The 12,674-nt window shown below is 29.8% G+C and overlaps 1 protein-coding gene across 3 annotated transcripts in view; it reads right to left on the reverse strand.

Annotated features, from left to right (window-relative positions):
• LOC131852409 (receptor-type tyrosine-protein phosphatase kappa) overlaps nucleotides 1-12,674 on the reverse strand; it is a 168,543-nt gene that overhangs the window by 26,071 nt on the left and 129,798 nt on the right. For all 3 annotated transcript variants that reach the window (XM_059203088.1, XM_059203086.1, XM_059203087.1), the window contains one exon: nucleotides 7,018-7,136. In XM_059203088.1, coding sequence (XP_059059071.1) covers nucleotides 7,018-7,136 — 119 coding nt within the window. The remainder of the gene's footprint in view (nucleotides 1-7,017; nucleotides 7,137-12,674) is intronic.

Below are 12,674 nucleotides of genomic sequence, written 5' to 3' on the forward strand. Positions count from 1 at the left end.
TACATCTAGTTTGTTTTGTTTGTTTGTATAGCTGTCTCGTGCAGACATATTATTATTTGTTTAATTTTAAACTGAGATCAAAGGAAAAATTTGGCCCTATCTGAAATGGATTCAATATATTTTAGTTTGGATGTCGATTGCAAAAAATTGTGGTATTTTCCGAGATAGAATGATTTATATTTTTATTTATACTAGATTTTATGACTTCGTTTTGTAGGTTAGGTTAGAAGAATATAAAAATCCGATTTAAAATAATATTTAGATAAAATGAATAGTCTTAATATATAATAATATAATTTACGATTCAAATGAAAGGTTTGACTATAGCTGTATAGATTAACACATAAGCTACTTTTTACTCCAATTCAAGCGAGCAGTTAATATGTGGGAAGGTTATCAGATTGTAAAGTTTTTTTCTCTTTATTTATTTAGGATCACAATAGTGAGTATGTTAGCTTCATCAAGAGTGTAAAATTCTTTTCCTTTAAAAGAATGAGCCCATCAGGCATCTTTATATACAAAATGTATATCTTTGCAATGGTTATGTTTATGCCTACTACATTGGAGATAGTCTCAAATAAACAAACTTACATGTAAGAATAACCTATTCATTCATACCTATTCGTATATTCGCTACGTAGACTTTTATGTTACATTATACAGAGAATTCGAAATTCGTATCGTAAACAATATATTTTTTTAAAATTTAGCTTACTATGTCTTATATATACATAAGTGAAAGAAATCATATAATCGTTAATATGTTCTAAGCATTTTTACATTGTGTACAAAATATGTATCATATTTAAAAAAAAAATATCAATCTATTTTTTCATAAATAATTCAACGAAAGAAAAACTTTTACCAATCGATATCATTCCTGCTACATAATATAAGTAGAGAACAAAAGGCTTTAGACGCTGTCGCTGAGAATGTATACGATGGCGACGTATAATATTTCGATACCTCAGCTATTTTGTAGAAGTATCAGTATTGTAGCCGCTCAGTGGAAATTGCTTGAAATAGCAAACTCGATGAAGTTTTATACTTTGCTGATATTATGTATAGGTAGTTGATATATTATTTATATTATGAGAATACTTTTGTTTATTCTGTAACTAGCTAGCCGCTACGGCTTCGCATGGGTGTACATGTATTAAAAATGTAAACCTTCCTCTCGCATCACTCTATCTACTGCCTACTGCATTAAAATCGGTTGGGTAGTTTAAAAGATCTAAGCGAATAGACAGTGAAAGCGACTTCATTTTATACTATGTAAAGATATCAATAATAAAGGGAAATTCACTGCACTATGTACTCCTAATTTAAGGAGAGTTTGTACAACAGAACATGAAGTGAAGTAACAAAACAAGAAGGTAATATAAAAGAACTATAAATTTAAATACAAATTTAGAATATAAAACACATTTCTTCATTAGCCAGTTACAACAGATATGAATACCTAAATACGTTTTTTAAACAAACATAATATACATAGAAAACATCAAAACCGGAAGGCTATGTGCTAAACAGCCAGAAAATCGAGGTTTTATTTTTTGGGGTTTAAATATGATATTATATTTATATTATACATACCTATGCTCAGCAAGCAAAGAGTATATAATTATTATATAAACATAAAAGCGTAACATAAATTGTAATATATAAGTTATTATCTAATTGTCCTAAACGAGAGAAAGTTACACAAAGACTGAAGCTGGAAACTCAAAACTGGTTAAACTCCAATGTTGCCAGTAATAAACTTAATAAACATACTGATTACTACATCTAGACACACTGCGTCGCAGTGTGCAGTTAATTCTTAGTTTTTAATCTTTAAATATAGTAAAGAGAGCCTTCTTTAGAAATTCTATTTTTAAGTTAATTTTAAAACAAAGTTCATTAAAGAAAATCTGACGGGAGTGAAAAATTGATATTAGTTGCCTTATATTATGGATAAAATTCAATTCGAGTTTAGTATTATTTGCTTTCTCCTATAGATAAAATATCGTTGATTTTAAATAGTTTTTATAGAAAATTGTTACAGTAACACCTATCGTATAGAGGGGTATCGAGAGATGCAGCCTTAATATTAGGTATGTTACGGCTACCTACACTACTGTTACATATTTTGATGTTCTGTCTTTAAAAATGACTTAAAAATATTTTATTTATTGTATTTTTTTATTCATATAGAAAACTATCTGTTACCCGAAAGGTAGCCTATTTTTTTTTGGCTATTGTCAAATTAGACCTGTAGCACTGCGACATATATCTATTGTGCTCGCTCTTTTCCAGATTTCGCTACGTAGACGCGTTAGGGACAGGAATTGAAGGATACTCTTAGGTAGTCTATACCCGTCCTCATTATACAATCCTATCTTTATGCCATGTAGCAAGTTTAGTCGTGTGAAAAGGTAAGAAATACACAGACACACATTCAAATTTACAACATTAGTATGAATATATTCATGCTAATAGTAAATCAGTATTTCCCAACCATTTATGTACCATTATTTACCCACATTAGCCCTTCTAAAATTATTATGCTCTCCCTTCCCCTCAATGTAACGCATATAATATTTAATATAAAAATAATAATTTTTTTACATAAGAAACTTTAATTACATGTTTTAGGAAGAAATCACTAGCAAATTGGTAACGACACACCGTAAATATAATATTTAAGAAACATATATTCTAAAACTAAAATAAAAATTACAAATGTTAATAAAGATTTTTCTATATTAATTTATTATTTAATTTCGTAATAAAACAGTTCTTTAAAATTTGCTCTTTTCATCAAATTTGGCAACAAAATCTAGTATTGCATTTAAATGGTTTAAATAGTGACGAGTATTACTCTGTTAATAAGGTTGTAGTGTAGGTGTACTATGTACACACAAGTAGGTACAATTATAGTGCATCGCTTTGCATAGTGCACTAATTGCATTTACGGGGTGTAAATGCAAATCTCAGTGCCTCATTTAGATACATACGATTGACACGTACATAATTATTAGTACAGTAATATATATATATATATATATATATATATATATATATATATATATATATATTGATCGATTTTATTATTACATTTAGTTTATGAGACTTACTATACCATCCACGAACACGTAGTTAGGAGCTGAGGATGGTCTAGTTTCCGTCAAATATTTTATTCTTCAAAAGGAAAATTCTTATTATTCAAAAGGACAATCTGGATTAAAAAATATAAGTATGAGGCCATTGAAGCATAAATATATTAGGTACATATTAGTTATTATGATAGACAATCTTTTCATAATGTTACAAATACTAAAACAATTTTCTAAATTGGTATTTTCAATTTTATTGGAATAACTAGAATAAAATATCATGCCACTTATTCTGTAATTTTACTGTTTAATCTGCATTCGACAATCGAAACATAGCTTATAAAGTCGGCTTACTTTATTACATATTATTATTACAGAATTTGGTGGCTGAAATGCATACTAAGACTGAGGTGCTCATGTAGATGAAAATTTAGTCTGCCTCTGCCGACGTAGTTCTGAGGTAACAAGCATAAGATAATACTATCGAATTGTGAACTACCTCCTTTTTTAACTGAGTTAATTACTGTTTATAACTAAATTTTCTATTTTCATGCATAAGCGGTCTTATATACTCTATAGTTAAAACTGTGACTAGAAGAATATTGCGTACTAATAAAGAGCACTCCCGTAGCGCGAAATATCTTTCACAGAAGCTAAATCCGTAAGCCACGGATTATCTTGCAGCACCTAACCGTATGATTCCGTAAACTTTTGTTTAAAGATACCGACCAGTCTAACGAAGTCGATTGTATATTTCTACGTTTTATGTGCATAGTGCGTAGTTTTGTTTTCAAAACAAGAGACGAGGTGAAGCAATTTCCTTTTTAGAGTAAACAATCTTTGGATTCCGATGTTTTGTTTTTATTACGCTTGGAGTTGAAATATGCTATATAAGAATGTATTTATACATTGTTAATAATTCTAATAGACTTAGGACTTGTGAAACGTATCATATATTTATGATCATTGCAATCGTCTGTCAATTGTGGTTTTGTATTAATAATACTTTACAGTAAAGTAAAAAAAGCAACACACAAGTTTCTTGCTAACTCTTCCCGTGATGAGCCCGTTTTCCGAATAAGTGATAGAGTAAAAAATATTACTATTCAAACGTGATTATATTAAGTTTATTTGAATAACCATTATTTATATATATGCAATTTTAAAAAATGAACTAATTCAAATTTAAATTTCGACATTACAGCGTCTACAATTTCTAATATATTTGTAGCATTCAGAAAAACAATCCCAAAGGTATGATATCCCCATAACTCCTTCCGCGGGTTTGAAGTGCTCTGCACTCGTCTCCTATCGTCCAGTGAAGCTGAAAAAGCCAGCTGTGGCCAACAGCTTTAGAGTAGTTCGAAAAAAATATACATATATGAAACTCTGTACTTAAAAGACGTTATTATTCCATTAAATTTTGTTAATAGCTACACTTATTGTATTTGTTTGCACGAAATTTTGCTGTTGTGAAGTGTAATGGTTAATACATGTTTAGAAACTTCGTACAAAGTTAGTATAGAGACATTAAAATTAGCATATTGTAGTTGCCTACTAATTGCCGAGCGTCCATCTTGGATCCTCATTTGCTGAGAGGAACTCGAGTGTAGTTTCACGGTTAGTAGGATGTTTATAAAAATTATGGAAGCGTTTGCTATATTATTTTGTTCTGTGTATATACTTCAATTCAAACAATTAAAAAAATACTACATATTAACATTGTTAAACGGTTATTTAACTTCAACTTATGGTAGCAATATATCGACAAAAATTGATAAATATATATTTAAAATTTCAAATGGTAATTTTTTTAGTTTATACCTCATTTATAATGTATACTAAACCAAGAAAGATAAAAAATATTCTGATAAAATAAAATTATTATAAACATTCTGTGTGAACACTAACTACCAAATAAAACTATATTTCCATAGTAAGCTACAATATGACAGTTAAATATATGTATATTTGTAATATGTAATAAAAATAGACCAATCACATCCCAGAAGAATTAGAAAATTTCATTCAACTTTGTTGTTACAATTGTTAGAAAAATACTCCTGTGTTTTTAAGACACTTAGGTGTACATAAGAAATAACTGTGTATCCTGACTAATTTTAATCACATAAACAAATGAAGTTTAGAATGTTCAAATTGAACAATAGATTTATTTCGTAGAGGGAAACTATTTTAGAATATTCCTGTATACATCAAAAGCATACAAAGCTGAAAACAACATCTAGTTTATTGCAACATGTTAAAGTTTAAGCTGTAACAACAAGCAACTGGGTTTATATATATTTTAGTAACTCGCAAATTGAATCACCCGAGGTGTGGCTTCGGCGAGTGGCGAGGCATCCCTGTAATGAGTCTGCATCGCAGTTCGCTCCTACTCTTGCGTTATTTTCATTCCTTCTTAAGTATATTACCTACATTCTACATTCGTAGCTACTTGGAGAAATTGCAAAACGAAACCATCTTATTTATTTTTTGTGTAATACATATTACATGCATCTATATATAATACTTAACAATTATTGTTTTGTAAAACGATGCCAATCAAACATAAATAAATTTAAAGCGTAAAATTGAATTGAATACCCAATTGAGACTTAGATATATTGATATCATTTTTTTGTTTCGTGTTCATATTTCTGTTCCAGGATACTCTACTCGTTTACCGTCAGATAGGAGTATTGCTGTTTATTATTATTTTTGTACCATGTACCTACGTGGTATTAAAACATATGTGCACACATGTGTAAAGATGGATAGAAATCTATACTTCATCACAATCCTGTCATTAGCCGGCTAGTTCAGAAGCCAGGTCTACACAGAAATACTAAAAGGATTGATATTGTTTTGAAAGTATGCCTATTGTATAACTAATAGTAACGACCCTTCTGAGTTAAATAAAGATTATTATTATTAATTACTTGTACTGAGATTTAGTCGAATTTATTTACAGTAAACTCTATACTAGAACTTGGAACTAGAAGTTTCCATGTTTTAGAAAGATTGTTAGTATTGATTAAACCTCTGCGAGTTTCCACAGTATAACTACTTATCAGATTTGGTTCTTTCAATTAATGTACGTAGTAAATATACGTCGCCAGTTTCCGATAGGAAGCCATTACAGTGAATTATTATTTTCCACTAATGGAGAGCTTCTACGTCGAGTCGTAATATAATCTGGAGTGTCTTTGGTTATCTGTGTCAAGTAGTTCCGATAGTAGATTCTTAGGTCAGTGCACATTTCCCGAACGTTTTCTATTAAACAGAATTTCGGTGGAATTGAGTAAAAAGTCAGTTTCACCTATTTTAGCCGCTAAGTAGCTTGCTTTGTAAGCTCTGTTTAGGATGTTGGGTGCAGATTAGGTAGTGAAATTACAGGATACGAGGCGTGACATCTTAGTGGAAAGACAACGCATGAGTGGTATCTCTGATGTCCTCAGGTGGAACGTTCTCTTTAAATAAAAATAGTACATGCAGCAAAATAAGTATAAAATTTTATAGCATTTCTACACTTCCTTGTACTACTATATATACTATACTAGTTATAAAAAGTAACATAAGATGGTAAATCAAAATAACATTAGCTCCTTAGTCAAAAATTTTGATTCGTTAAATAAATATGTATTTTTGAGTCCTTTTGAGTCAAAATTCTTACTTCAGTCCCATGCAACAATTTTGCACAATGTGTTCCAATTTGATGATGAGATACAGTAGTGAAATCACGGAGTACAGAGGGATAATACCATATGCCTTAGTCATTGGCTATGTCAATATGAATAAAACAAAAAGTAAGTAAAGTTATATGATACCCGGGCTTCTTACGCAAAACTCTACCAAAATTTAAGTACCGTAGAGTTCATTATTCTAAATATCAATAAATAAATAAGTAATAGCAACATACCTGAAATTCTAATTTATACAGAACTGGAAATTTCCTCCTCTGCTCGCAGAGTTTAGGAAAGTTCTTGATCTCGACGGGCCGGTCGGGTATTGTCTCCGATATTGAACCATTCTCGTCCGCTGCAAGTTGACAACCAATTAGTGATGCTCAATGCGCTATTTCCATACAAACAAGTGTATACACAATATTACACCCTAACTGCCAGTCAAATACAAATTTAGATGAAAATACCTTAAATGTAGTTAGTACAATTATTAATTAGAATTTAAGCGTTTAAAAATATACACAAATGTTTAAAAAAAACGTGATAATCCGTTCAACGCTAACCTTGAACGGATTATCACGTTTTTTTAAACAATATTTCAAAATCGATTTGATAATTCTAATTATAGACTAACATAGTCAAATAAAATGAGACCCTTTATATTTGAAGTAGGTTGAAAATGTGTCTTAAATATAGATAAGATTATTATTTAAAATAAACATAACAATTTTATTTCATCATATTTTGTATGCAAATCAAATAAAAAATATATTCAATTAGGATATTTAGCTACTTATTTTTACATTATAACACTTGTATACGAATTTATAATCTGTATACAAGCATTTTATTGTCCGAATTAATACGCTATATAATTAAAATTAATTGGTCCCTTATGGACTATTATAGTATTAGCAATTTGTTGCATATATTTAGATATAAATGTAAACTATTAACTCCCCATCCCGAGGGTCTTTTTACAGCTAGTCCCGAAAACTGGCAACTTCTATAATAACAGCTAAATAATAATAAAATAAAAATAAATGACTTTACGTAGTTATAATTGTTTTTTTAAATGTAGATAAAAATTCTCCATATTTTATGAAACTAGATGGCTAAAAAACTAACCGCCTCATGGAATGTAGCAGCGATCTTGGACTACGCATGATTTATATATTTATTAATGTCCTCAGTAGTTTAGCCGTTTAGCACACCACCGCCTTAGTTCCGATGGTCGCAGGTTCGATTTCTCGCACGGTATAAACATTCATATTCATATAACCATAACACAAGCTTTGCTTTGCTAGGGTCTATAATACGCTGTGTAAATTATCCTGAGATATCACTATTATTATAATGTAGCGTCTGTGATATTTCTTATGTGTTGCCACTCTCGTTGCACACTCTCTGATTATATCTCTATACCCTAAAATTGGTGGTAGTCGCACCTGCGGTCACATTGGATTCAAATATACACCAAAGGTTAGCATATAAAATATTGCATTTCCTGCCTGACAATGTCTCTCACTACTCTCTAGGATAATGGTGATGGTATATTATTTATTGATTTATTATTATCACAAAATTTCATGATTAATATAACCATGAAATTTAGTGGTGTAGAAATATGATATGATGAGAAAAAGAAATAGAAATTATCTTTATTCGAGTAAGTTTGATATAAGCACTTTTGATTAGTCACATATTTTGAGAGAGATGTAAATTATTATTCAGAAGTTGTGAATGTAATTTACATATCACGGATCTGCTGAATGAGAGCATGTTATATTATAAAACTTTAACTGTTGGATAAGAGTCTGCATTATGGAAAGAAAAAAAGAGTCGTTCCATATTTCACCAGTTGAGTAGCGTTTATGGGTTTAGTATAAAAAAGTACTAGGCTAGAGGTATAAATTGTACTATTTTTAGCAAATATATATAATGAAATAAATAGTATGTATGAGTATCTTGCAATTAGAACTACTTAATATACATTAATTAAATAATTACAAGGTTATAATTTCATTGCGAATGAAAATCTTAACTAAATGTATTATTTTTCATTTGATTGTTGTATTTCTCAAAGAAGAGAGCCTTTCGAAAATGCTGTTTGATGTACCTAAATTAACATATCAAGTGGATAATCTAATGTAAAATATATTATATGTAATAAAAATATAATTGGATATGTGCGATAATATTTCTTATTATTATTTTTTAAATCAGCGACATGGTAACAATTTTACATCAAGCGGTTATCATAGTATATGGATGCGAGTTCTCTGAAAGATATTATTTGGATGTGTGTGTTACGGTAGGTAACACACACATCCAAATAATGAAGAATGAATGAATTATTTTTTTGAAGAGCTGTATTCAACCATCCCTTTAATATTTTCTTCAAATTCATGTAGGTCTATATGATGACTCTTATGATTGTCAAATCTACCGTCAGTTCGGAATAATTTCGAGATGAGAAGAACTGACAAGAGGCTCAGCTCGTATTCTTTTCAATTACAATAAATATTGTACATGTTTACAATAATACAGATTCTAATAGATTTCTAAATTCAAATTTGGGAGAATAGACTGATCACCAGCAAATGCTATTGCAAAAGCAAATAATCTAATCAATATTCGTAAATCGAACACATCAGTCGGTCAGTGAACGTCATACTCGTGAACGGGTGCTGCTTGTGGCAGCACCCGTTCACGAGTATGACATAATGCTGTTTTCTCCGTCAATCGGCAGGGCGTTGTATGAATACTATTCCGATAAACGATATCACTGCCCTTGTAACGAGATACGAAGCCCTTTGGTGGCTTATAACGTTTACCTTCCTGTAATTTGTGAACGTCGCTTCGAGAGTGAGGTGACAACGGGTTTTATCAGTTTTATGAGTTATCGACACGAACATTTGTTAACCTTATGTCTGTAATAATCGATATTTTCTTCAGTAACTTACATAAAAACTATATCTTCTTTACAAAGACAAAGAAAGAAAAAGATGAGAAGAAAGGGTTAGATCGAAATAAAAACAGGAATATGTTGAATATTTGTACTTTTTATAACTATATTATAATAAACTAAACAAGAAAGATATTTATTCAGTCCGTATGACTAACTATATAAAAAATTTCAATAAAAATAAATTCTACGGCCATTGCACCGCAATGACACCACTCATCTTGTTTTACGGGTCCTAAACAACTGATATACTTAACTAAATATATTTTTGTAAAAAGATACAATCATATATTATATATATTACATAGGTAATGTAGAAAACACCCAGACTAATACAAACAATCATATTTCATACTTATGAATACAAATATTTGTACCGTGCAAGAATTGGCAGTGTGTAAAACCACTAAACCACCAAGGCTATTCTCTGTAATATGTTCTTAGGTGTTTATTGAAATAAATAAAGATAAATAAAGAACACATATTGAATTACTTTAAACTACTACACAATAATGTTGTATACATGAAATATTCAGGAAGATATAAAAGGAAGTTTATTATACATATCATCATGTCATAGAAACAACAGTTTGTTGAATTTATATCTCACGGCAGTTTCCATAGATTAAACCGTTCGAGAGAGTAATTTTTATTCATATTACGGTATGATATTATAAAAAATACTTGTACTTAGTTCTACTGTTTTAATTTTATTACGATTTTTATTGTTTATACACCGGTTTCCTCGGGCGTATTTAAATATTAATAAAATTTTTATGCGCGCCATAAAGAAAATTTATTGTACGGGAACATTGAACAGAAACATTACAACAGATTGAATCATTATTTTTCATCGGATCTCATCAAAACTGATAACATTAATAAATATGTACTATAATAAAACAAAATTGTAAAAGATAAGTAGAAAATCATCCTACGAACTCCTAATATTCCAAAGTAATTGAAATAGTCTTTTATTTTTTATCTTCATTCAATGTAAAGAGAAACTTAATTTCCGTCGAATGTAGAATAGGTTGTCTTATTAGAAAAATAATAAAAAGCCCTCTTTGTAATTTTTGTACAAGGTTTTTACATCACAGGGAAGTAGATGTACCTGTTAAATGTTTCAGTATCTAATTCATTACTGTCGAGGAAAATCTTGATATTTCATAAACCATGTATGATTCGCATCATTAGATATATATATATACATGTCTATATGACTGAAATACCACACATGTTTACGGCCCACTAAATGGAAAGTGATGAACCGTCTACTATGTACATGAGGAGCTACATCAACATCACAAAATACATTCTTACGCTCGTGGTAGGTTTTATGTATTATTGTCGGGTTAAATAAGATTCCAGAGGATTAAGTTGTGTCTCCATACCTCGTAATATCACATCCTTTCAAATCGGTATACAGCTTCCGACGCAAACTGCAGACGATTGTGTTAAAAGTACCTCTGATATTGTTTCTTTGTTTTCAAAGAAAAGGTAAGAGTTGAGACTTTATGATTATTTCTGCATCTACTTAAAGCCTTCTTATCTGTTCTCTTTAAAGATATCTCACCTAAGTAATCTGTATTTTCTTTATATATAATAAAATCTTGATGGAGCGACTGTCTATTTATCTCTTTGTGCATAAAAGCAGGAATTATTGAATATTAATAGAATGATTGAAAATGGGTCATAGAACGCTTACAAAAATATCCTCCAAAGGAGTAAATAATTACAATTTGCTATTATATACCACTTTAAATACACCACCTTTAATTAATAAATTAATAACTAAAATAAATATGTGACGTTTTGGAGATACTTTATTTAATATAGTCGTCAATCACCAATAGTGTTTACAAAGTCAAACGCGCATGTAGTACCGGCTACTACTAGTTGCGAAATAAAAAAGAGATGGATCGTAACATTTGCGGAAAGGTGGTAAAATACATCACGCAAAGGGATCATGTCCTTTGTCATAAAAAGCTCCAACTTATAGCCGGAGGAAATCTCACAATGTTGCGAGCATAAAAAGGACCCGTTTCAGCAGTACCGACAATACAGATTATTACGTGAGACATGTTTAAATAAAATAGAAAATGTATAGAACGACTTCCTCAATAAACACTCTTGTTAAGCTTCGATATGTGGACTTTGAATAGATGAAGGTGTATATAGATAAATAAATGTACAGATTATAAATACAAATGGTAACTTTTAAGTTAACTAGTTTCGTTCATTTTTCATTTGAGTTAACTTTGTATACATAATACGAGCTTTGAATAGATGAAAGTGTATATAGATAAATAAATGTACAGATTATAAATACAAAGGTAACTTATCTTCTCCTCAGATCGCGCACATAATGACGTAAATGGATTCCAAAACATTTACATTTTACAATATATTATTATAGATTAACGTAAATATAATTACCAAAGTTGCGATTCATCAAAATTATTATTCGTAAAAGGGACTAAATGTCGAGTTGTTAAATTGTGTCTTGTATTAAGTTTTCGGTAACAATAACTTTTTGTGTAATTCTTGCTACAATTTAATTTAAATTGTTTTGTAACTTTCATTGCTACTATCGTAAGTGTAATAATAAAATTATGTTTCCGGTTACCATTAAATATAGTATTACTTAGAAATTGTATAGTCATAAAATAAAGACTATATATAAATGCAATTCTATTATAGTTATTAAAAGTAATTTTATACAAATAATGCTTGTTTTAATTAATGTACATGATTTCTTATAATATAAGAAAGCTTAAAAGGTAATTCATAATGAAAATTTATATTTCATTTATGAGGATCACTAATCTCCAGAAGCTTGAGCACCCTCTTTAGGGTTATCACTCGCCTAACATAATTAGTTGTGTGACCAACACACGAAAACGAGTTTTATAAACGAAACGA

The sequence above is a fragment of the Achroia grisella genome, unplaced genomic scaffold (genome assembly GCF_030625045.1).
Source record: "Achroia grisella isolate CSIRO2021 unplaced genomic scaffold, CSIRO_AGI_Agris_v1 utg848, whole genome shotgun sequence".
NCBI classification, from domain to species: domain Eukaryota; kingdom Metazoa; phylum Arthropoda; class Insecta; order Lepidoptera; family Pyralidae; genus Achroia; species Achroia grisella.